General features: G+C 46.5%; 1 protein-coding gene across 2 annotated transcripts in view; it reads right to left on the bottom strand.

Annotated features, from left to right (window-relative positions):
• Positions 1-10,877: 10,877 nt before the first annotated feature.
• Positions 10,878-26,794, bottom strand: part of Rcor1 (REST corepressor 1) — a 56,332-nt gene continuing 40,415 nt past the window's right edge. For both annotated transcript variants that reach the window (XM_015488711.2, XM_048799378.1), the window contains 4 exons: positions 20,117-20,194; positions 19,827-19,884; positions 19,001-19,230; positions 10,878-14,805 (listed from right to left, as the gene is read on the bottom strand). In XM_015488711.2, the coding sequence (XP_015344197.2) occupies positions 14,764-14,805; positions 19,001-19,230; positions 19,827-19,884; positions 20,117-20,194 (408 nt within the window). In that variant the 3' untranslated portion in view covers positions 10,878-14,763. The remainder of the gene's footprint in view (positions 14,806-19,000; positions 19,231-19,826; positions 19,885-20,116; positions 20,195-26,794) is intronic.

Here is a 26,794-nt window from a genome sequence, read left to right as displayed (position 1 = left end):
CTGACATTTAGAGAGAAAGAAAATTATATTGGATAGCAGCTCAGATCTACATAAAAACAGGAAAACCAGCCAAAAAGGCATAGTGAGAGCAAAATAAATAAGAAAACTTATTTATTTCTCCTTCGTGCTAGTTGACCTAAGAGTTAAGCTCTCTTAAAATAATAATAGCTGGGGCTGGAGTTTGGCTCAGTAGCGGAGCACTTGCCTTGTACGTTTGAGGCCCTGGGTTCGATTCTCAGCACCACATAAAAATAAAATAAAGGTTTTGTGTCCATCCACAACTACAAAATAAAAGAGCGCGCATAGACCATCCAGATGTATGTGTGTATGTGCACACACAAGCACCAAGCACGCGTGAGCTGGTGTGTGGGTACTATTATTTCATTTTTTTAAATATGTAAATTCTTTTAGTTATAAATGGGTCTTTTATTTATTTATATGCCTCTTGAAAGCAAGTGATTTAAGTCTCCTAATATTGCCTACTGTCTGCATTTGCCTAGCATATCTAGATGCTTCAGTACTTAGCTCACACACATTTACAATGATTATATCTCCACGAGGAACTCCTCTGTCATTGTGTAACAATCTTCCTTGTCTCTCCTAAAGAGAGTTCATGAATTGAAGTGTATTTTATCTGACCTAAACAGAACTACTCCTGTTCTACTTTGGTAACCATCAGCATGGAGTATCTTTTGTGATTCCTTCACTTTCAGATTGTGTGTGCCCTTAAACCTAAAGTGAATCTCTTATAGATGGCATATTATTACATCTTAAAAAAAAAAATCTACTCAACCACTCTATTCGATTTTTTTTTTTTGGAGGGGGGACCAGGGATTGAACTCAGGGTCTCACCGAGTTGCTTAGCACCACGCTGTTGCTGAGGCTGGCTTTGAACTCTTGATCCTCTTGCCTCAGCCTCCCAAATCATTGGGATTACAGGCATGCACCACTGTGCCCAGCTCACTCTATGCATTTTGATTGAAGAATTTAATCCATTTCCATTTAATGTAACTACTGAGATCCAGGACTGTTACTTTTTGATTGTTTACTGTTCTTTATTTCTTTCTTCCTCTCATTCTGACTTCATTTGTGAGTTTTTTTTTTTAAAAAAATTAGTTGTAGATAGACACAATAGCTTTGTTTTACTTATTTTAATACAGTTATTTATTTATTTTTATGTGGTGCCGAGATCGAACCCAGTGCCTCATATGTGCAAGGCAAGCAGTCTGCCACTGAGCCACAACCCAGCCCTTACTTATTTTTATGTGGTACTGAGGATTGAAACCAGGGCCTCACACCTACTAGGCAAGTGCTCTACCACTGAGCCACAACCCCAGTCTATTCATTTATAATTTGATACTGTTTTGTTTTTTTTTAAAGAGAGAGAGAATTTTTTTTAATACTTTTTTTTTTTTTTTAGTTTTCGGCGGACACAACATCTTTGTATGTGGTTGAGGATCGAACCCGGGCCGCATGCATGCCAGGCGAGCACGATACCGCTTGAGCCACACCCCCAGCCCAATGATACTGTTTTTCTTTAGTGACATGCTTTGAATTTTTTTTCTCTTTGTTTTGTGTATCTACTAGAAATTTTTCCTTATGGTCCCATGGTATTTTTGCTGATAACAAGTTAACTTCAAATGCATACAGATTCTTAAATTTTATTTCTCCTTGTACATTTAATGTTAATGATGCCCCAATTTACATCTTTTTTATTATATATCCATTTACGTGTTATTAAAGTTATAGTTGCTTTTAACTTCTAGAGTTAAAGTAATTTATGTACCACAATATCAGAATTAGAGTGGCATAAATTTGAGAATACACTTAACTTTACCAGTTAATTTTATGCTTTCTTATTTGCCTGTTACTAATTAGCATCCTTCTGTTTCGACTTGACGAACTCCCATTTGCATTTCTTGCAAGACAGAAAGGTGAGTTAATGGCAGTGAACTCCCTCAACATTGTCTGAGAAAGTCTCTCTCTTTCTGTCCCATCTGAGGACAGACTTTGCTGAGCACGGTACTCCTGGTTTGCAGTTTTGGTCTTTGTTTCTTGGCACTTTGATACACCACCACAGTTTCTCCTGGGATGCAGTGTTTTTACTGAGACACCCACGGACAGATTTAAGTAGGTTCCCTTGTGTGCAATGAGTTGCTTTTTTCTTGCTGCTTTTGAAATTCTTTGACTTTTTTTTTTTTAGTTTTTGGGACTGGGGATTGAACCCAGAGGTAATTTACTACTGAGCCATATTTCAGGCCCCTTTTATTTATATCTTTTAAAACTTTTAATTTACAATGTATTTATTTATTTTCTTATATTACCTTTATTCTATTTATTTGGTGCTAAGGATTGAATCCCGTGCCTCACATGTGCTAGGCAAGCTCTCTACCATTGGGCTACAGCTCCAGCCCTTATATTGAGATCCATATCCTTCTCAAGATTAGGGGTTTTGGGCTGGCGTTGTGGCTTAGTGGTAGAGCACTTTCCTAGCACATGTGAGACACAGGGTTTGATTCTTAGCACCACATAAAAATAAAGGTATAAAAAATTGGGGGTTTTCACCAATTATTTTGTTTAATATTTATGTTTTAGTTGTAGTTGGACACAATACCTTTATTTTTATGTGGTGCTGAGGATCAAACCCGGGGGCCTCACATGTGCTAGGTGAGCACTCTACCACTGAGCCCCAGCCCCAGCCCCCCTACCAATTATTTTTTTAAAATAAGATTACTGTCCCTTTCTCTTTCCTTGTGACACTACCATAACACGCACATTGATCTGCTTGATGGTATCCCTTAAATCCTGCAAGACTTCACTCGTTTTTCCTTTTTTCTCCTCTGACTGGACACTTTAAAGTCATTATCTTCAGTCCCAGAAACTGTTTGGTTCTTTTAAAATGATATTTCCTTAATAAATTTCTTTTGTTCATATATTATTTTCCTTTGAGTTCTGAGTTCTCTTATTGCTCACTGAGCATCCTGAAAATAATTATTTTGATTACTTTGTCAAGCACTGTATAGATCTGCATTTCTTTAGGGTCAATTTCTGGAAAACTGTTTCTTTAATGGGGTTCACAGCTTTCCTTGTTGTGTTTGTTGAAGGTCATTTTTTTTTTTTTTTTTGAGTACTGGAGATTTAGCACAAGAATCTTACCACTGAGCTACATCCCCAGCTTGCTTATTTATTTAGAGACATGGTATCGCTAAGTTGCTTAGGGTCTCACAAAGTTGCTGAGGCTGGTCTCAGACTTGTGATCCTTCCCTTGACTGGGATGGTGGCTGTGCACCATTGCACCTGGCTGTTGTAGTCTTGGGTTGCAGCCTTGACACTGGAAGCTGTCATCTCTCTGACCTTTTACTGACTGGCTTTGGAAGTGAGAGACCTCCGCCAGACAGCCTGGTGAGAGATTCTGAGGTGTTCTAGATCTTTCCATCGGCAGCCATTGCACCCTGGATGCACCCACCCTCATCGGACCCCAGGAGCTAGGAAGGCTGAGCCTGGTTTCTGTGGATGGGATGTCTTTCCTATGGGTGCAGCTGATCCATTGCTTGTTCCCTTGTAGGGTAAGAAGAGTCTTAGGGTTGTATGGCTTCTCTCCTCTCAGCTCCAGGATGGGTGCTGGGAGCCTCCCATCCATTTCTCTAGGGCAGCACGGAGGGTGTTCAAGGCTAAATGCCCCCTGTAATCCATCAGTCAGCCTGGCTGCCACATGTTCATGCAAAACCTGCAGAGGCTCTTTGTGATGTGGACGGGTTGGTAGTAGTATGAGTCTGTTCGGTCCGCGTAGCGTCTTCTGGGGAGCCTGCAGTTCAGTGTCAGGAAGGCAGGGCACACCTTTGGTGTAGCAACCAGCCTGCAGGCTTCTGATCCTTGCAGGCGGGTCCTCAGCGCAGCGATGGGGTTTTAAGACGTCCATTGGTGTGTAATCCTTAAATAAAGCATGAGAGTTCTGCAAGCCCAGCTAAAGGCAGTGCCCCTTAGCTGATTCTATGCTAACCTGAAGACTGAAAACTTAAGGTTTTGGAATCTACCCCATGGGACACTGTTGGGATGCTTAGGTTCCTGCTGTTGCATCCTCAGGCTGTCATGACAAGTGGAGAGCAACCCTTTCTCCCTGGTTACTATGGATTTTGTTGACACAAAGGATGCTCTGATGTTGGACGGTTTCTATGAATATAACATCTTTCCTGTATTAAACTGAGCAGCTACGAAGCACAAATAACTGGCTAGAATTTTTGGGACCCTACCATTAAGTAGAGAGTATTTGCTTATGTTTTGTCTCATTTACAAGCACATGATTTTATTGGAAAAATTTCAATAAAATATTTTAAAGCAAAAAAAAAAAAAAAAAAAAAACCTGCAGAGGCTCACGTACACCATCTCCATGGATGGAGGTGCATGCATGCTGTGGAGGCGAGGTGCATGGGGCGTGATGTACGTGGGATAGCTGACGTGAGGTAAGGTGTCAAACTTCATGCGTAGGAATCTTGGTGGAGCCCACAGGCAGTTGCTAGAAACCAGTGGGCGTGTAGAGAAGGCCAGGTCTGCATTCCAACCTGCTGTCCCAGCCTGGGGCCTCCATACTTGCCTGATGTCCAAGGCAAAGCTTCCCCCTGAGAAAGTCTGGGCCCCATTTACTAGCTACACCTACTAAGTGCCAAAACTTGGCTTGCGATGGATCACGAACCTGTAGGCTAGGCCTGGCTCCCACACAGGAAGGAATCTCTTGGGCTGAAGGGGAAGGCCTGGATCATCTCCCAGGCACCCTGGCACCCCAGTCCTTTAGAGTCACCTGTCTGGCCAGAGGGGTCCCCTTGCCTCCCAGCTGGAATCCAAGGTCCTTTTCTTGCTCCTGGCTCTCTGGTGCCACGCCACTCTGCAGGGGCTCTAGAAATGCTGGCGGCAACCAGCCCAGCCCAAGCTGCTGTCTCCTTTCATTGAGGGGCTGGGCGGCTTGGATAACTCCCCTGAGCTCACACTGGATAGTGGGCCCATGCCACCCGCCACCTGGGGCTGTGCAGAGCATGCTGACTGCTGACACTGTAGGGGCCCTGATTCAGTGGCTAGTCCCAGAAAGCTGGGGAACCATCCCCAGCCCTTTCTGACCTGCACCCTGACAGCAGCTGAGCTGCTGTGGGTCAGCAGCAAGTGTACCTGGGATTTAGTCAGGGAGGCAACCTGGTAGCCACCTCCTCACCAGGGATCAGCACAGAAATGCACCCCACACAAAGGGACTGAAGGCTCGTGGCTGATATCCAGTGATCCAGGAACGGAATCCAAGCCTCCAATTTGAGATACACAGGATTTGAATTCAAATGGTTATAAAATGCTCCTGGACAATGTAGGCTGGAGCAGGAAGGCAGGCAAAACGAGGGGTGGGAATGAGAAGCCGGGATAGAGAAAGCATGTTAGGGGGCTGGGGATGTAGCTCAAGCAGTAGCGCACTCGCCTGGCATGCGTGCGGCCCGGGTTCGATCCTCAGCACCACATACAAAGATGTTGTGTCTGCCAAAAACTAGAAAATGAATATTAAAGAATTCTCTCTTAAAAAAAAAAAAAAAAAAAAAAAGAGAGAGAGAAAGCATGTCAGGGCCCTGGGCCTGGCTTGTCACGCTGTAGATACAGTTTGTGGGAGTGGCACCTCTGCGCAGTGGGAGTGATGGAAAGAGCCGCACCACACCCGAGGCCTGAGGAGGGCACCTCAGTCCCAGAGGCAAGAGCACCCCAGGCTCAAGCCCATGTGTTCTGTCCTATCCTGCAGCTTTGTGAGCCTTACCACAAGTGCTTGGGCCCAAGTCCTCTCCAACCCTGTATGTGTTACCATGTGACACTCTACACCAACAGGCAGTGGCTGCAGCCTCTCTGCAGAGGAAATCCTGCGGGCCAGCCTCTGAGCTGGGTTTGCCTGGGTCACTCCTGTGGTCCACTGATGGCTGTGCACACAGGTCTAAGGATGTGTGCTGGTTGCTCAGCCCTCTCAGACCAGATTCTGATGATATTCTCTCCCCTGCAGACTCCCACCTGCCATGATATAGCACCGCCCAGGGACCCCTGCCAGAACCTGCTACTTGCACTTCTCAGCCTCCAAAACTGTGAGATAAAAAAAGTCTCTTTATTTGTAAGTAGGTTGTACCAGGTATTCACTGTAGTAAAGCCAACTAAGTCAGTTCCTATAAGGATTAAACGGAAGGACACATGCTTGGTCTTTAGGGGGCAAGGATAATCTTTAATAAATTAAGCAATTATTACTAAAAAACAATTTGCTACACAAGATGATCTATGGTAGAAGATATACTTGTTGCTAAATTTATTCAATTAAATGCCATGAGCAGCCAGTTAATACAACTGTTACACAGAAAGTCTTAGCCAAGTGTTATGATGTACACCTGTAATCCCATCACACCAGAGGCTAAGGCAGGAGGATTTCAGGTTCAAGGCCAGCATTGGCAACTCGGTGAAACACTGTTCAAAAAAAAAAAAAAAAAAAAAATAGGCTAGGGATATAGCTCAGTGGTCTTTGTAGGATCAAGAGGCCCCCCTCCCATGTCCTTGGGGTTGAATTTTGGCAAACAAAGATCAAGGTGCTGACACCAGGTACTCCTGGAGAAGAGAAATGCATGTGTCTACCCAGGCCTGGGGCAAGGGGATTCCCAAGGCAGATCAAAGCTGGAGATGCCCATGGGATGGCTCAGCCTGCACCATGCCACTGATCCTGAGCCAAAGCCTCCTTCCCCAACCTGGCCAATAGGGATGAAGCCTTTGCAGCATCACAGACTTCAGGCTTGTGAAGAACCCCAACAGGGGACCTGGCCTCTCAAAGTCTTTCTGGAAGCAACAAACATTTACTGGGCACCTGCCAGGCCTGGTGATGGTGCCCTTTGCAGGGAGTGGGGAAGGTGCTTTGCAAGGAATCACACAAAACTGGCTGCAAGTGGGTGGTTTATTCCACTAAAACAGGGTCTGTTGCAGCCCTGGCCTAGGGTAGTTCCTGCCCCCTCAGCTGTCACCTTCTCTAGGATGCCCTCCCCAGGACTGTCCAGGGCAGGACAGTCCCTTCCCACTTCTACCCAGTTCTGAGAAGTCCTTTCTGGAAGAGGCTTGGGGAAGGCAATCTGTCATCCTGGCAACTCTCAACACCTGCCCACTGTGTTACCAGCCCCTCTCCACTGTGTGTGGGGGGGTAGAGATGGACTGATGTGAGGACTGAAAACCAGATCCAGAAGCCCACTTGTTCAAATCCACAACCACACGCTCTTCTGTTTACACCTATGCTCGCAGCACTCCGGCAACAACAGATACCTAAATAGCAGGTAGCTCAACAAACAAGCAAAGGGCCTTGAAAACTCTGAGCTTTGGCCACTTCCTCTGGATGTCCAGGAATTAACCGGCAGCTCTGACTCCCACTCCCTGGGAGTCCATCATTAGCCACAAAGGCCAAGGGCTAGCAGGTACTTATTTTCCTCCTTGATGCACCCAGTTTCTTGATTCCTCTAACAAGCATTTATGTGCCTCCTATTCTCAGCACCACAGACCCAGCTGTAGGACAGTCTTGACCTCAAGGAACCCACACGCCCGGGGCTGAAAAGCTTATCCAACACCTGAGTCAAAATGCTCATTGACTGGAGTGTAAGGCAGGGTGTGTGGGGGCAACAGCCTGCCTCATTCCCAGCAGGGGAAGGAGAAAACCGGCACGGCCTCTGTGGAAATCCAGAGTGGTACCGGGAATGTAAACTCACACTGACCCAGAGTGGCCACGCCAGATGGGACTCTATACGAGCACTTGCACAAAAGAAAACGACAGGTGACTTCCTGTTAGTACCACAAAGGACCTTTTTTCCCCGTCACCTGATGATGGATCCAACAAATCGTTACAGCCCCATGAAGAAGATGATGAGACAAGAGAATGTGCAGAACAGAAAGACGAGGTCATTCACATGTCAAAAAAAAAGAAAAAAAAAAAAAAAACCCAAGGCACAGAAGAGTGAAAAGTGTGTAAAAGTGTGTTATTTACATAGAAAAAGACTGCAGTTTGCGTGCACAGCACACCTGCAGCTGATCCGTGGCACACCTCTTGAAGCTGTGTGAGGACTTGGTTGCAAGGGCTGCTGAGGGGAGAACTGGGAGTTCAGAGGGCGAGATGGGGGAACTTCCTTCTGTTTGCCTTCGAACCAGGAACAGTGCTAGTTATTTATAAAATAAGAATTTAATATCACTTTTTCAGGCACAGCGGGAGGCTTGAGTGGGAGAGGGCTGGTGATGGTGCCCTTGGCAAGGAGTGGGGAAGGTGCTTTGCAGATGCACAGCAGTGCCACACACCCAGGAAGAAGCCCAGGAGTGGGCAGGGAAAGGGCTTTCCACCTCAACTTGTCGTTCTGCAAATGCAAAGGTCGAGTGGTCCTGTTGCAGCTGAGGCCCAGGGAGTGGACGGGTCCCCCGTGTGTGCTCAGTGCACAGGTGCTGAGAATCCCCGGGAAGGTGGCAAGATGGCTCAGGGCCGGGGGATGCTCAAGGCCTGTACCTGTGTTAGGATGAGGGCAAGTGCACTTGGGGGGCTTCCCTTTGGACTGGTCCCAACCCGCAACAGCAAATAGCAAACGTGGCTCACCCCTGAGCTGGTCCTGGCACAAATGAAGCCCCCAGCACGAAGTAGCTGCAGAGGGCAGCAAGCGTGGTTCTGCACCCTGCCCCAACGTCAGCACCCTGCATATCGAGGTCACTGGAAGCATAGTGCCTGGAGGCTGCAGAGCACGGCCCCTGGGCTGGCTCGTCAGTACTCGTGTTCACTGGATGCAGTAAGAACCCGGGAGCCCCTTCCTCTGGATGTCCAGGAATGAACCGCAGCTCTGACTCCCACGGTGCTGTCACTGGCTCTCAGACAGTACCAGAGGGCGAGGCTCCCTGAACTCTCCCTTCAACTAACTCACCAAGGCTAGGACAGGCCTGGTAAGGAGGAGAGAAATTCTCACCTGTGTGCCTTCTTGGCCAGGAGTCCTCAGAATGTAGAGCCTGCAATGAGGTTTACAGGTGAATAGTTCAACTGTGAAAGTGATGCCAGGAAAGAGAAGTGGGGGGCCGAGAGAGTGAGAAGGGAGGGAGAACTGCTACGGGTGCGTGCTGGACTCCTCACCCTGTGGGCCACTAGGCGGAGCCTAAGGAGCTGCCCGGAAGCTGCCCATGTGCAGCATGTCAGGAGTCGCTGCACTGCCCTGAGGCTGCCTGAGGACTGAGCTCCCTCGAACCTCCAGGAGCTCCCGGAGCTCAGTGCCCTACGACAGGGAGTGCTGCAAGTCCTGCCGGCAGCACTGCAATAGAATCAAGGGTGTGTGAAGCAAGGTATAAGAGGTGACACTGGGGACACCCGCACACAGTGAGCTGCCTTTGTGCTCAGAGTGGCGGAAAAGGGGCCAGGGCCTGGGGGCTTCACACAGCTCTGATCTTGGTACCCATGCTGTTCCTCATTTAAGCCTCTCGTACCCTAGTCCCACCTTGGGATCAACAACTGCCTGAAGTTACTCTAAGACAACAAAGGTCAAGCCCACGTGGCCCCCAGTGCCTGTCCCAGCAGATGCCTGGGGTCCTCTTGCCAGAGGGCTGCCCCTGCAGCAGGGAGCCCAATCACATACCTCTTGTCCCTGGCAGGGATTCCCTCTTCATGTCCTTCTTCCTTGGTCGGGTCTCTTGGGAAAGCCCAGGTTCTGCTCTTGGCCTTTGCTCCCTCCACAAATCTGAGCTCTCAGAGCCCTGGCCTTCTCGTCTGCTCACCCAAGTACATGGCGCCTTGCATGCAGGATCAGCTCCAGGACAAACTCCTGTTGGGTGAGATGGCGAGGCCCTCCTTCCCCGAGGGCCCGCAGCCCTGGCAGTGCACCTCAGCTACCCCTGGAGCACACGGTGGGTCTCCTCCAGCAGACTTCTGTTCTGAGAAGGCCCAGATCTGCTGTGCTGCCCTTTCTACACCAGGCCAGAGGGACCCCTCCCCCTACTGCCAAGTCTCCTGGAGGTTAGCCAAATTTCAAGGTTGGGCTTCTGTAATGTTCTACGTAGCTGGAACTTCAGTGTTGCCCAAAGGCCCATGTAAAAGGCTCAGTCCTCAGACTGGCGCTACTGGGAGGGGGTAGAAACATGAAGAGGTTGGGGCCTAGCAGGAGGTCTTCAGGTCCCTAGGGCCATGAGTGTGGAGGAGACCGGGGCTCCACCCCCCCTCTTCCTGGTTTTGTTTATATGTTCTGCACCACAGCCCTGAGGTGACAGCTTTGCTCTGCCACACTTCCCTGCAGTGATGTGCTACCACAGGTCCAAAGCAACAGGGCCAATCCACCATGGGCTGAGGCCGCCCAAGCAACCTCTTCTCTCTGTAGGTGATGGACTCAGGTGTATGCTGCGGTGACAGAAAGCTGACCAACTGGCCATCCAGCCAGACCCACCACTCCAGCCCAAAGAGGGAAGAGCACAGGAACGGAAGCGTTCTGCATGCCACTCAAGAGGGGGCTGAGCCCAGTGACCCGAGGAAACAAAGAAGGCAGTCTGGCCTCCTCACTATACAGACTAAGGACCCCATGGAGCCCAGCTTCCAGGCGGCAGGTCAAAGCCTGGTCAAGCTGAAAAACTCACCCGACGTTTACATTTAAGCCTCAACTACTGCAAATTTTATGAACTCATGCACTCCACTTGACACCACTTGTTAGATCACTGTGCAGCCAAAAGATTATCACACAGTTCAGGTAGAGCCAAGGTTAAAGGCAAGTGACCCCTGGCTGAGTACCCACAGGGTTTAATACTGGGGAAATCAACATTCAGAAATGCCAAGGCCTGCTTGAAAGGGAAGAATACCCACTTTATGTGATGGTGGAAATGGGGATCCAGAAAATTGCTTTGTTTCATATTTTATTACATCAATGGCTTGAAAATTTTTATTTAACTTCAGCAAATATTGGAAATAGAAAAATGAATTCTGCAGAATTTCACAAATAAATCTTCCAATTTCCACTAACAAATGTTATCATCCAATGGCTAAGCAATTATAATGCTATGAACATTCACCACAATGAATGTGCTGAAATAGAAAACAGGCAAAAAGAGACATGAAAATATTACTTACAACAGCATTATCACAACATATTTTCTTTAAAATTCCAACGTGGATTTTATCACTTCAAAAGATATACAGCATTTCCATTATATTTGCACACTTAACCTTATACATCTTTTAAAATCTTGAAAAAATTTTAAGCAATCTAAAAAGCACTTAGCAAAGTTGTAAGTCTACATAATGGAATACTATCCACTCCAGTATAAATTTTTGTTTTAGGAGAAGGTGGCTGTAAACACTCATTATTTTACAACATGCATAGACTGTCCTGACCTTCCTTGTTCTGAACTGTACTGTTACTGCAATTGTGCTTCACTATAATTAGGAAAAGCTGCGGAGATCCTAGGAGTGGCGGAAGAGCATTGCACAAGATCGATAGATTCTGACGACTGAGCTACCTCGAGTCAATCTGAGGCAAAGTTCATTTGATACTAAAAGCTTGACTCCTGGGTCACTAGGTTTAGAAACAGGCTTGAGAGGGGAAAAAAAAGAGGCCCCTGGTGGACTTGGCTCCATCTTTCCTTTTCTCACGTAAAAGCAGGGATCCAGCCAGTGTAAAGCACTGCTGGCTTATTTTTGGTGTGCAGTTATACCAATAGTATATCTGATATTCAGAAAGATAAAAATAGTTGAAACTTAAAGTGACAATGAACACATTTAAGAGTGGTGTATGATATTTGAGGAAATTTTACCTAAACAGAAAAGAACTGCTTGATTAATTAGTTCAGCCCCGCAAGCTTTTAGACTACTTTTTCACTTTTGTTTTTTGATTAGAGGCTTGTGACCATCAGTGGGTCTTAAGGTTAAAAACTACCAAAAACCATTGAAAGGAAGCAGTGTCTCAACACACAGGCCAAGATAACCAGTAGGTGTGCCACACTGACCTGGGGCTCCTGCAACACCAGCACCCACCTGGACTGTACCACCACTAAGCTCATCAGCACAACTGAGGCATGGTAACTTCTCGGTTGAAAGGGCTATGTTACAGAATCACTGCTGCTGACCAGCCAACACGCTATTCAAGTAACAAGGTGTTTAAATGAATAAGTGAAAAAAAAAAATCCTTAACTAACACTTTACACATCTACATAAAATTAAATAAAACAAACTTTTAATGCATATGCAATACAATTTATATCTTTTAGGATATCTAAACTAAAAGTTAAACTATTATTTGTGTCCATGATACTATATTTTGCACAATAACTTATACTTAGGAGAAATTTTCCACAAAAATATATATAATTATGACATTCACATTGATAAATTTTAAGAACACAAAACTTAAGTGACATTCCATCTGAAGCAGTTATCACATCCCAAACCCAACCTGCCAATGCACCTAATTCTTGATATGTTAAGAGTCTTCACATAAATAACACCACGCCACTCAGCTTTGAAAGCTAAGTGATTTCTTGCATTTACATAATTGCAAAGACAGCATAATGAAAAAAGTTAAAGACAGTGCTATCTTCTGCTTGAGACTGCAGCGATGGCAGGCAAGGAGTACCCTTCCTCTGTCAAATGAAAACAGCGCGTCCTTTTCCTTGGAGAAAGAGCCCAAATTTACCTGCTGAGATCACAAGTGCACCAGCATGTGACTCTCCAGGGATGAAGGCCACTCAGTGCTAGGAACCAAGTAAGGGGACATTGCCATTCCATCTGCACGTCACCTAAGGGCTACTATCCTTCTAGTCATTACCAGGAGGGACTCAAGGAAGACAGCCTGAGCATGGAGAAGGAGATTGCCACTGCAACCACCACCTATTGCTCCTGCTGGGGGAGCAGAAAGCTTCAGCATGTTCCCTCAGATGCCGTGCAGAGCACAGGCTGACTGGCCCCTGCTTTTAGCCACCTCCAAACACACAGCAGGCCTACAAAAGGGACTCAGTGATGGTGTCAGAGCTGCCTGTCTCCAGGCAAGAAGGCAGGCCCAACAACAGGCTGTGCCCAACAGACACCTGACAGGGAACAGGACCAGGAAAGCCCCTGTTCTCCCCTCTGGAATGACCTTTCCTCAGACTTCTCCAAAAGAACATACAAACTAAACTAGGTTTCTAGCTAAACCTCTTTCTAAAGAGATGATCAATTGACTTAAAAGAAAGGAAAGGAAAAAAAAAAAGCAAGGTGCTTGGAATCAAAACACATCAAATTTTAATTGCATATTTTAAATTCTTAAGAATTCTGTTTATGCCTTAAAGCATCTGTATTTTTTTTCTTTTTGGTATTAAAAGCAGAAAAAAATATTCAAAGGATGCAAACACAACAAAAGCTGCTTCCATGTGTTAGTGCAGAATGGCTGGCTGGCCGTGGTGCTGGAATGCAGGCTGGCTGGCCAAGCCTCAGCAGGCCACGGTCTGGTAGAGAACCAAGGTGATTCTGGAAGTCACATGACATTTACTAGAAAACTGTTACTTGTTCCCAGTCCAACCAAAAGGCATTACATACCACTTTTCATCTTGGTCTTATTAGACCAATATATCGATCACTTCTCTGCCCTGTACTCGGCTATTAAAAGAGAAGGGATGGTGTTTGTGTGATCACATCAGTACACAAAGGACACAAAAGGACACATGAAGTGACACACAACAGGCCAGGCACACCAGGAGGACAGGAACAAACCGTATGTAGTTTCTATAAAACCATCACCAGTTATTCTAACATGCTTTATTGAACTAACCTGACGTTCAAAATCTGCACTCTGTCGGGATCTGCAGAAGCTCTCCCTGTCTCCTATCTCAATGATGTCATCTTTGGCAAGCAATAAACTTTAAATAAGACACTTGAACAGAAAAGGGACCGATAACATGGTTGCCAAAAGGAGAAGGCACCAGTTCCAAGTGTACGAGCACCAGGTACAGTGATATGGACTGAGCCGCTCAGAGTTGTGGCGGCAGTGGTGGTGGGGGGTCAGGAAAAGGTGGGTGCACCCACCCTGGGACTATAACGCTGAGGGCTGAAGGCAGAAAGCACTGAGGTCCACGTTCCCTTTAAGCCACAGTGTCCAAGGATAGGTGCTCTGAGTGAGCTTGACCACTCGGGAAGGAAAAAGGGGGGAGATTTAGGTTGACTAAACTCGGAAACTGTAACTCTACCCTGCATTTAGGAAACACGAGGTGCATCCAGATGCTTGGCACAATAAAGGCTGCGCTGCAGTCTGCCGATACATTGTGATTTCTAAAGAAGCCTGATGCTATTTAGGTGGTTGCCTCAGAAGAGAGGAAGAGAAACTTTCTAGAAGACCAACAGGGTCAGTAACTCTGGAAAGTACATTATGCACAAGTAGAAACTGCAGGCCATGCAGGAACAGAGTCGGGCCTTCCAAGACTACCTGTTCTGAAGCTGCTGACTGAGAAGAGCTGCCATCGGTGGGGCTCAAGGACTCCATCTTGGGAGTGGGTCCCAGAGTTGAGGGAGGTGTGCAGGCTGTGGGCTGCCCAGCACTGAGGCAGGGGAAGAGACGTGATGGAGCTCTCTGGAAGTGGCGCCAACAGGGAGGAACGAGCAAAGAATTAAGGCAGATGTAGCACAGGACTGGAAGTGTATGCCTTTTTTGGTAATAGCTGCTTGTCCACAGAGATGTGATGCAGATGGCTAGGTGATGTCTCGTAATACCTGATATCCTGGGTAACATGGAGTCCATACCAAGTGTTCAGAGTTACCAGCATTTCTCATGAGGCAGATGCATATCTGACGTCGAGGACAGAAGCAGCCTGAGGAGGACAAAAGGGAGGGAAAGGATCAAGGAGCAGATCAAGGACATACACTGCTAACCCTGGTGTGCTCAAGTCGGGTAGAGAGCCCACACAACCACCCCTACAGCAAACAGTGTGTGGCCAGCAGGCATGACTCCAAGGGCAGGCAAGGGCATGTCACCCTGGACGAGTTCTTCCTTTGTGAGCATCACTCTTGCCCTCTGCATCATGTGCACCACAGTGATACCCTCTTCACAGGGGCAGGTCAGCACGGAGCTTGGCCAGCAGGACCACTCAGGCAATTACAGCTACCCACAGCTATGCACATCAGCGAGGGGAAGGCTGTAGTTCCTGGCACTACAACCAACCAACCCCTGGTTTCTACTAAGGGGTGGGAATTGAAGGCTGCAGGATCTTTGTTAAAGCTACAAAGGCATCTCTTCATCTTTCAAAACTGATTTCCAAAGGGAATGTGGTATTTTACTGCTGGGAAGCAATGGGGCTATGAATACAAAATCTCAAAGTGCTGGTCCTTCAAGTGAAACAGCAATTTACAGGAACGGCTGTTGGTTAAATCAGGAGCTTTTCCCTCATTGGTAATGAAAACTCCAAATTGTTTCAGCTTCCTAACTTCCTCATGCTGAGAATGAAAACTGAAAAACCAGCCCCAGCCAGGGCAAGTGCAAGGGAGCTGGCACAGCCCAGCGCGCCTGCTGACCTCTGTTTCTCGCAGCACAACGGCTTCTGCAGGGCTGGGGGGTCCTGCAGTCTAGATGCTTCTGTCCAGTTTGATCATACAGTCAAATTCATTGTTCCTCTGCACATCATTTGTTTCTCTCTTATGCAGGTGGATGACCACCTGGGATGCCAGCTGGGATCCAGGCAGGTTCCCTGGCTAGGCTGTGGGTGACAGCACTGAACCCCACCATTCCATTACTTTAAGTGAGACATTCCAGCATCCTCTCATGCCCCTTCTCTAATGCAAGGCTGGACATAACATTATCTCCTATACCCCAAGCTTGGGCACCTCAAGGAACTCCAAATCTCAAACGCACAAACCCTTCCTTTCTTAGCTGGGGAAACATCTACAACTGACAGACCATCATGTTATTTGCACTTCTGCAGTTGCAACATCCTACTCCCTGCATATTCTGCAAAACATACAAAATCTGAAGGTGGAAGGGCAGCAGGATACCAGCAGACATCCTCAGCTGCTGGTCCCATAAGGTAAATGAGAGCGTGAGACTACCACAGCTCAGGTTCTGAGCACTGTGAGCAGCCAGCCAATGTTCTAACAGGTCCCCATTGGCCCTGGGAAGTGGAGAAGCAGTGGGCCCTTACAGGCTAATGTCCTTCTACAAACTAACATATAGAAAACAAAAATCCAGGGATGGCAGGGTACAGTTGGTGCTTTAAGAAGTATAAAAGAAAAGGGACTAGAGAAATACAGCTGGGACGGCGGCGGCCCGGGGGGCCGCGTGGACGCCCGCGGCGCCGGCTGGGGCATCACCGCGGGCCTCGACCCCGAAATGGCGCTGCTGGCGGAGCACCTGCTGAAGCCGCTGCCCGCGGACAAGCAGATAGAGACGGGGCCCTTCCTGGAGGCGGTGTCCCACCTGCCGCCCTTCTTCGATTGCCTTGGGTCCCCCGTGTTTANTTTTTTTTTTAAGTAGCCGAAACCAACCAGCAAGTCTTTGATGACCAAGAGGGTGTTTCTTTTCAAGCTGTTGGGCACACAGTTGACCACAGATGACTGTATTTGCATTCTTCTGCACGATGATTTTCTTCAGGGACAGGTTTTCCAACCTGAGAAACTACCTACCACATGAATTTCTGGAGGGGGAGATGGGAGCCCTCCAGCCCTTGAGACCCAGGAAACACCCTGCTGCCTTAACTGTCCTTTTTGGCGCTAAAAAGAACTCTATTTTTTAAAGTGGGGGCAAACGAAGCAACCCCAGAACAAGTTGTGTGTGTTTAAAAACCCAATGAGGAACAATTGGTGATTTGTATGCAGAAACTAAATGATCCTTAATAAACAAATGTCTATTTTGGAATCAAAAAAAAAAAAAAGAAATACAGCTGTGTGGGTAATTCTTTAAATGGCCCAAGGGGTGAGAACTTTTGAGAAGGTGATAGAAAGATCATACCTTAAAGACGTATCAGATAATACCATTCTCCTTTGTCATGCTTTATTTTGGAAGAAGGCTAGGTAAATAGTATACAGATCAAGCATCAAAGAGAAATTAAGGTCTATGGCTTGGTGTGAGGTCTAGTTACAGATGGACTATAACCAGGATGGGAAAAGATACCACATGGCTGGGCCCAGTAGATTCCAGCAATTCAAGAGGCTGAGGTAGAAGGATCACAAGTTCAAGGCCAGACTGAGCAACTTGGCAAGTCCCTATCTCAAATTAAAAAGTAAAAAGAGCAAATCGATATAGTTCCATGGAAGAGTGCCTCTGGGTTCAATGCTCAGTGTTGCAATAAATAAATAAATAAACGAATAAATAAAGGGGGAGGGGAAGGAAAGGCATTACATGGAAATTCTGAAGCATGCCCTACACAAGGCGCAGGCTGTGAAGGACGTCGTCCTGGACCAGCAACACCTGGTAACTCTAAGTCAGTCTGTATATGAACCAGGCCTAAAAAAAGGAGAGAAAGCCATATGCAGAAGAGCTGACTGCCTGATGAAGAGGACTTGGATCTCTCACGCTAGCCCTCTAAATACTGAGAGAGACCATTTCTGCTTTTAGCAGCCCTGAGAATGCAGTTGGAAGGCTCATGGAAGAACGTTTTGAGTCTTACAAATTCTAACATTCTTCTCCCCACTGCCCCTACTTTTCAATGCTTCCACCTGGTCCAAGACTTTAGGGAAGCTGGTTTGTTACTAGAGGGGCAATTAAAAAAAAAAAAAAAAAAAAACTGCTAATAGGCAGAAACCCTCATTTTGCCCAGATGCTATGAAGCTCCAGGGACACAGGCTAGACCACGAGGTGACTCAGGCACCACTCATATTGGCAACACTACAGATTACACATGATGCAAGGTTTTTTGGTAAAAGGCTCTAGAGAATCTAATACCATTAATATGTTTCAGTGCTTTTCTAATGGAGGGAAGCACCTTGAAGCCCTTTCTAGCTAAGGCACACAGACCCTTCAGACTAGTAACACCACTGTCCTCACCATATACTCTCAAAGAGTTGTAACACACACAGCAGAAAACAGGTGACTTCAAATCATTCCTACATGGTTTGAGGAAGACACTGGTGAGGAAGTGACTTTCTTCAGAATGCTAAATTAATCCTGAAGTGGTAATGTCCATGAGAAAACCCACACAGGTGGAGATCACCTAGTCTTAGACCTGTGTGTACCTTCCCTGGGAGCAGAGGGAGGACTGCAGTGGAATGGCCATGTGAGGCAGTAGACCGCAAGGAATCACGCAGGGAGCAGTGGGGGCAGAGGCTTCTGCAGCAGAGCTTCTGCCCTCATCCTAGCCGACAGGGCTGATGAATCAGTAATCACCATCCCAGAAATTGCTCGGCTTCAGCCACCATCCTAGATGTTCTGGCAGATGCTGGATCTAGAATTGTCCCCATCAATATTTAAGCCAGCAGCTTCAAACAGCACTGAAGGGTGGGAGAGGGAAGCAGAAACACCCTGCAGGGGCCCCTGCAGTCAGTGCAGTCACCCAGTGGGGTCAGAAGCCCCATGTCCAGCTCACAGCACACAAGACGTGACTGAGCCATATAGACACTCCTCGGGGCATTTCCAACATATGTTCCATGACAGCTTTTCACTGTGTTGAAGAAGCTACTGGTTGGATCTGGAGTTATAGCTCAGAGGTAGAGCACTTGCCTAGCATGTGTGTAGCACTGGGTTCAACCCTCAGCACCATATGCAAATAAATAAATAAAATAAAAGTCCACCAACAATTAAAGAATTAAAAAAGCAGCTACTGGTCATGTGGAGTATTTTATGGCTGGAGGGAACCAGGACAGAATTAAAAACCTTCTTCTGAGTTAGAATGGGAGAGGTATACAGTGACAACAACTTGCCAGCGCCAGCACACGTACATTATAGTTGTTACAGGTAGAAGTGCCTAATGCAGCTGAAACCTAAAGAGATTTCACCAGAGGAAAAAGTTTCCTCTTTAGAAACCAGCTGGAGTCTCGTGGGCAGGGTGGTGGTGGGGAGACTGCGCGTGTCACACTCACCTCTTCCTCCTCTTCAGGCAGCTTGATAGCTGTATCTGGGGACTTGACAGGTTTCTGGCTACTGGGTCCATTGGTCTCTTCTTTTCCATGTTCTGCCTCCCATTCTTGTAAAACTTCATCTATGTTGAAGCGGCGTCGGTAATTTACAAAAAAGTTTTTCACCTGTACCACTGACTTGTTCCCAATCACGTCGGAGATTGCCTGAAAATCTCGGCCATATTTCCTGATGGCTAAGGATGGAAGAGAGCATTTTTTTTTTTTCCAAATACTTGAGAAAAACAATGTTTAAAACCCACAAACTGAGGTTTACCCTTTATCCTGATAAGAAAACATAGGCTTTGAACAGCATGTCACTCCAGTGGAAAGCCACGGCGGTCGAGTCTAGACACACCATGTGGATGCCGGCACACACTCAGTGGGACCTGTCAGCTGGGATCTGTCTTCCATCACATGTCACAGAACATGACCTGCTCAAGTCCTGCAGTGCCCATGGCTGTGGATGCTCTGGGTCACAGCTCTTCAAATTCCCCAAGTACAGAGCACTGCCTACCTTAAAATCCTAACCTTTCATCTGCATCTTTTGGGGATTTACACTTTCTGACTATTCAGAGCCCAAAAGCAACTCCTAACATGCAACACTCACACCCTTAGAAAACTGGCTTCCCGGTTAGTTTTCAACTTGTGAAAAGTGGGAGAGAAAGAATAGAAAGGACAGCCAGGGAACACGGACAGATGATTCCCACTAAGAGATAGCAATCTTCCACGGGAATTAAGAGCCAGCACCCCCTCCACACCCCACCCCGGCACTTTCTGAAGATGCCCATACCTTGTACGGCCAGAAGCTGCTCTTCTGTGGTCCAACGGGCGTTGCACTTCTGTGTGACCTGAATATGCAAATGCAGCGTTAGTGTATCACACTCAGAGAAAAGCAGGTTTCTACCACAGTTTAATGAGTTTTTCATTTACTCCTGTCAAATTTTAATGTCACTGAGAATTGTAAAATTGTGCCCATACCCTTCTTTTCTAAGAGGTTTATTTTGGAGATATGTCACAGACATTACATTTTAAGCACATACACGTGGGTACAACTTCCTGGATGATGTTCCATAACCCTACCTCTGGAAGTCGATACAGCTCTATTCCACCATCAAGCTTTTCTTTGAGAGCACTGTTCGTCTGTTTAATATTCTGAATCTAAGAATGAAAAGAGATTTTCATTTTAAAAATGAAAACTTACTAAAAGAAACAAACAAAAACACCACCACCCAACAACAATAATTAAAAAAACAAGAGCAAAACAATTCCTCACCCCTGTTGTAGACCAAACAAGTGGTCCCAAAGGTCCTCTTTAAGATACTTGGTACCTTACAAGACTCCTGAAGCTATCTGCTCAGAGCAACAGATAAGGGATAGCCAAGAAGGCAGGGTGATGAGAAGGTGCCTGGTTCTCACAAGTGACCACCTGAGCAGCAAAACACGCAGCTGCAGTCTGCTCCAAAGGAGAGGATATTTCTGGGCTTTCCACCACACAGAAATGAGCTGAAGTAACAGAGCAGCCAGCATAAAGGCTGAACAGGCCCAGGACCCATGCAGCACTGTGGTGACAGCTTCTCAGAGCTCCACCCTGTGCTGCCTAGGTCCACAAGCACTGGCCTCCTCAAAGGGGACGGAAGGCAGCAGCACGCCAGCGCGTTTCCCACACCCTATCCTATCCACCTTATCCTCTTCCTCAGTCTTGCTCTAACTCTAACCCAGTCTTTCACGGCTCTCGCCCAATCAAAAGACAGCACAAGCAGTGCAAACCAACCCCGCATGCTGCTTCAGGTTTCCCGGGTACTCCTCAACCAGGCAGGCCAGAGGCCGTGCTCTTTCCTGAACACCAGCAGAGGCACATCCATGCTCCACACCAGAGGACCTCTGACTCTTGTGGTTTTCATCTTTGAATTACCACACCAGCAAGAAAGCGAGGGAAAAAGCAGGATGATATTCTCCAAAGAAATTCAAGAGTGGAAGATGCTCCCTTACCAGTTTCCAGTTTTATATGCCCTTATGTCATGTTTTGTTTGTTTTTTTTCCCTAAAAAAATTTTAAAGAGGGGGTATTTGGGGGAAAATTTTTCCTCACTGTAGGATTAGTACCCAAGTAAGACCAGCCCTGTGCGGACCAGAATCTGACCATCTGCCATTAGGATACCCCAGAGTGCACTGGAAACAGTGACTTCTATCTTTCCACATTAAAACCCAAAGACAACTTTGAAGAAAACAAATGTGCACCAAATTTACCCTACAATAAAGCCACAAATGGGGATCTTGGGTTTTTTTTTTTAATATTTTATTTTTTAGTTGAACACAATATCATCTTATTTATTTATTTTTATATGGTGCTAAGGATTAAACCAGGGCCTCACATATGCTAGGCGAGCACTCTGAGCTACAACCCCAGCACAGGGATCTTGGTTTTTTGAAATCTGCTTCTATCGCTGTGTTTTGAAAAGGATAAATCAGAAGAAAATAACAGGTCCTAGAGCTTTCCTCATAGTGAGTCCCCAGTGTGATAGTCTGAGCCCTCCAGCACTGTCTATCCTGCCGCTGGGCTACCCGAAGGTCCTGTACTCACCAGCTACCTGCAAAACTCTGGGGACTCAGAGCTTGCCCAGAGCTCAGAGGAGGCCCAGAGCAACAGGCTCTGCTCACTGTGAGCACAAAGAGTGCCCAGGGCCCTTCTCCCTGTGTCTCTGACTCCTTAGGCTACAAACTAGACACAGCTGTTGCCTGTTGCTGATGGTGAGCGAATTCAGGGCCTGAAAACTGTGCAGCCCCTGGCACTCCAGGGGAAAGTGTCACTCTCCTCACTTGAGCTGGCTTTTCGCAGATAACACAAACTAGATACATGCTGCACTGTGATTAATAAACACATGCATTCTCTAAGGAGATTAATGTACTTAGAATATGCATTTCCTGTCCAAATAAGGAGATTAAATGTAGAACATTCTCAAATTCTGAACCCAAAGTGAGCTCTAACTTCTCATCAGCATATACCTCTAGTCCCCATACACTTTCCATATCTGAAATATCCAGTGTTTATAATCAGAATAAGAATGAGGTTAATCGCCAACACTGTACCAACCAGGCTGGACGCCAGAGGGACAACTAACTTATAAGAGAGGGGACAGAGGTGTGATCAGCACTAAGGCATGTGGCCTGGCACCTCAGGCAGACCTCCCAATGGGGCACAGCTTTATTTTTTCCTCTCTGTGTGCACAGTGCTGTCTCTCTGCTGTCAGACCACTTCATTCTCCACCCAGAGGAGGCCCAGAGCAATAGGCTCTGCTTACTGTGAGCACAAAGAGTGCCCAGGGCCCTTCTCCCTGTGTTTCTGACAGGCACTGATGCTATTCTCTAGGAGCAAAGAGGAGAAGCACTGTGGGGGGAGCCGGCAGGCAGGAATCTGCTGGGGCTTCTGGTAGGGCAGCTTTGCTCTTCCTGCTACCAGGGACAGACAGGTTAGCTCCACCTCATCTCTTCTTATTATTGCCCTGAATACAAATGCGGGGGTTACAAAATGGCTCCCAAAGTATCCCATGGGGGAGCAATAACAAGAGAAGCCAATATACTAAGGATGGCAGAGGAGAGAACCTAAAAGCACCTGGATTCCTGGGAGCATCTGTAAATAGATGAATTAAGGCCAGCACCCACTGATGCCGATTCTTCCTGCTACTGGAGACAAATCACTCCTTAGTTACCCAAGGCGATAGCAGATTTCTTCCTATTACTTTCAAGTGAGTGTTCCCCTGATACACTAGCAAACCTGGGCACACATAGTGACTGTCCCTCACATAAATGACAGTCACTGAGTCTAGAAATGGACTTAGCAGCCACAGTACTGCTGGCTGTGGCATGGAAGCACTTATCTCCTCACCCAATAAGCTGGGCTCCAACCTGCACATCTTCAAAACTGTCAACCCCCAATCAGTTACCTTCACGTTACAAAAATCTGTCTTAGCCAGTAGTGGCACACATCTGTGTTACAGCAATTCTGGAGGCTGAGACAGGAGGAGCGCAAGTTGAAGCCCAGACTGAGCAACTCAGTGAGACCCTGTCTCAAAAAATAAAAAGGGATGGGGATGTAGCTCAGTGGTAGAGTGTCCCTGCATTCAGTCCCCAGTGCTCAAAACAATAACAACAAAACAAAAAGCAAAAAGAAAAGGCCGCTCTTGACCCTGAAAACCAAAGCATCATTTTTACCTCCTGTACTGAAGTTCAGCAGACTCTCTGGCAGGGGGCTTTGCCTTTCCTCCACATACAACAACATCAACCACCAGGAACCAACTCAGCAGGAGGAAAACAAGCTCCCTGTAGAAGATGACCAACAGAGCTCTCATCAGAGCTCCCCACTGCTTCTGCACAGCAGCCCTGATGGTCCCGGGAGATCAGGCCACAAGGATTAATCTCCTCATTCAAGAAGAGGCCCGGAAAATTGATTCTCCCAAGATGAGAGCACAGCTGTGCTGACATCAAGACAAGGAGCTGCCTCCCCTCCCAGGGCATGCCCGGCCCTACTCTGTGCTGTCTCCCTAAACCAGAAGGAAGATAGGTTCACAGACCCCACACGTCTCAGCTGGGTGGCAGCTGGTCTCCCATTTAATCCTGCAAGGGAGATATTAAGAGTAACAACTCAAAAGCAGCAGAGACCCAAACTAAACTGTTGTCCACAATTTGCTGATGCTTTCCTGGAACTGAATTCCAGAGAGAGAGAGAAAAAAGGTGGGGGGAGGGGGAGGCTAATACTAGGCTGCTTGTTGAATCTCCAGTTTTTTTTCTTTTGTTGTGTGTGTGTATGGTGCTGGGGATTGAACCCAGGGCCTTGTGTATGTAAGGCAAGCACTCTACCAACTGAGCTATATCCCCATCCCAAATCTCCAGTTTAAATGTACTATGCAACCAGATGAAAGGGATGAGCCCTTTCTACATGGTAGGTGCAAATAACTACAAAAAAAAAAAAAATATATTAAAATGCTTTCCTTGGCAAGAGCCCTTCAGAAAGTACCAAATACCTAAGAACATGAAACTATTACAAATGACGTATAAGCCTTATTTACTAGGAAATGACAAAACAGAAAAATTAAAGACTTAGAGATATAGTGGTACACCATGTTCATTCATCCAGAAGTCTCAATAAGGATGTGAACTTGACAAAGTTCTAGAGCAACTATTTTTCTAGAAATTGAGAGTGGTACAAATTTCTCTAGGGAAGTACAAGGAGCCAGGGAAAATCAAGAACAAGAAGAATGGGCTGGGTTCTGGCTCAGTGGTAGAGCGTTCGCCTGGCATGTGTGAAGCACTGGGTTCGATCCTTAGCACCACATAAAAATGAATAAATAAAATAAAGGTATCCACCTACAACTAAAAATTGTTCTTAAAAAAAGAACTAGAAGACTTATAGTACCAGATAAATTTACAAAGTACATAAAACTAGAATAGCATGCATTAGTGAAGGATGAGCACACAGCCCAAAGGAACAGAGCCTCAAACCAGACCCATGGATTTAAATGCAGGTCCTGCTGCACTGCAGTGGGAAAGGGCAGGCTTCTCAATAAAAAGTACCTGGTCAAAAAATAGATGCTTGCATTATAAACCCCCTGACAGCGACCTTACATTTAACAATACAGGTGGGCTGCAGACTAAGTGCAAAAGGTGGGCAATGCTGCTAGGGAGGTGCGGGAGCATGTCTTCCCACCTGGGGAAAGGCTCCTGGCAGAGCTGAAGCCACCAGCCAGTGAAGGTAAGGTGAGAAACAGACTACCTGATAGAATTCCAGTTGGCTGAGGCAGGACGATTACAAGTTTGAGCCTCAAAGACTTAGTGATACTCTGTCTCAAAATAAAAACCAAAAGAGACTGGAGATGTGGCTCAGGGGCTTTACCCCTAGGTTCAATCCCCAGTACTATGAAAAATAGAAAGTTCGGTGGAACATTTTCAGAAAATAGTATTTATTTAGCCTTAATCATGATATAAGACTCAGTCATAGCCATTAAAGCTTTAGCCCTTCCCTTTGCCCACCCCATTATTAAAATGAGCCAGTCACATGGACTGTAACCCCGAGCTCCTCCTATCAGAGCAAGCTGCAGTACTGCCTTAGGGATAAAGCAGGGGCAATGCCTGCCTAGGTGTGACTGCCAGCCAGTTTGGGAGCACATCTCTAGCATAAGTAAAGTCCGCCTTGCTGAGCTACTTCCCAACATGGGCTTGATTGCTTGCCGCACCCCGGTATTTCTAACAGTACCAACACCCACTCCAAGAAAAAAGAATTTCAGAAAACCCCATTAACATGTGGCGACACAGGATGGGAAGCATATGTTTATGAGACGAGTGGGTAGAGAACAATTCAGAACTTGAATCAAGAACATGTACAGATGAAGAAGAAAACAATCCAAAAGAAAAGAAATGGACAAAAATTGGATAAGTGGGTGAGCAAGAGGATACATCTAAATGGCCAACAAGTAGGGGACTACAGGCAGGATAGAGAGTGAGATAAAACACCATTATAAATGCAAAAAAAGCCACGTGCAGTGGCGCATGGCTGTAACCTGAGAGTCTCAGGAGGCTGAGGCAGGAGGATCCGAATTCACAGCCAGCCTCAGCAATGGCGAGGCGCTATGCAACTCAGTGAGACCCTGTCTCTAAATAAAATACAAAATAGGGCTTGGGATGTGGCTCAGTGGTCAAGAGCCCCTGAGTTTAATTCCTGATCACATACCTCCTCCAAAATAAAAAAATTAAAAAAAAAAAGTGGAGAGAAAGAAAAAGTGCTGTTCAGGATACAGTGGGGACAATGTGCCCAAGGGGCAATCTGGCAAAGCCTGGGGTGTTGCTGTTGTCACAACTGATAGGGGGAGGGTGAGTGAGTAAAGGCCAGGGAGAGTGATGGACATCCTGTTATGGTTTAGACATGAGGGGTACTCCAAAGCTCATGTGTGAGATGGTGCAAGAAAGATGAGAGGTGAAATGACTGGCTTAAGAGTTTTAAGCCAGTGAGTGCATCAATCCAATGATAGGCAGGTACGGTGTGGCTGGAGGAGGAGGGTAACTGGAGATGTGCCTTTGGGATTTACATTCTGTCCGTGGTGAAGCAAGTTCTTTCTGCTTCCTGACGGCCTATCCTTGAGCTGCTTTCCTCCAGCATACCTTTCTGCCATGATGTCTTCCCTCTCCACGGGTCCAGAGCAATGGAGTTGGTTGTCCGTGGAATAAAACCATGAGCCCCAATAAACTTTTCCTCCTCTAAAATTCTTCTTTTCGGGTCTACGGGTCACAGCAAAAAAGCTGTCTAAGAGCTGGGGTTGTAGCCCAGCATGCACGTGAGGCACTGGATTAAATTCTCAGCATCACATATAAACCAATAAAGGTCCACGATAACAACAACAACAAAACTAACACACAGCCCAATTAGTCCAACAGTGCTGAAGGTAGGAAACGCAAGCAGGAAAACCAAAGCTCAGGTAAGCCGACAGGCCCACTGTAGGGAACTGCTGGGTGTGTTACCTAGGGCTGCACAGGTGATAACTCTGCAGTCCCACCAAAAGGGATCCACAGAGATGTGCCTAACAGAGACACATGCACAATGCATCAGCATTCACATAAGCAATGTCTGCACCAGTACCACATGTACTGGCCCTGAATGGCAAGCTTGTGTGCTGTTTTTCTTTTTTGACACAACTACAAGTAAACAGGTACTTTGTGCCATTAAGCAATGAGAAAGAACAGAACAAGGTGACAGTGCCACACTACACAGATG

Source organism: Marmota marmota, unplaced genomic scaffold (genome assembly GCF_001458135.2).
Source record: "Marmota marmota marmota unplaced genomic scaffold, marMar, whole genome shotgun sequence".
NCBI lineage: Eukaryota > Metazoa > Chordata > Mammalia > Rodentia > Sciuridae > Marmota > Marmota marmota.
This window is presented reverse-complemented; position numbering and strand designations above follow the sequence as displayed.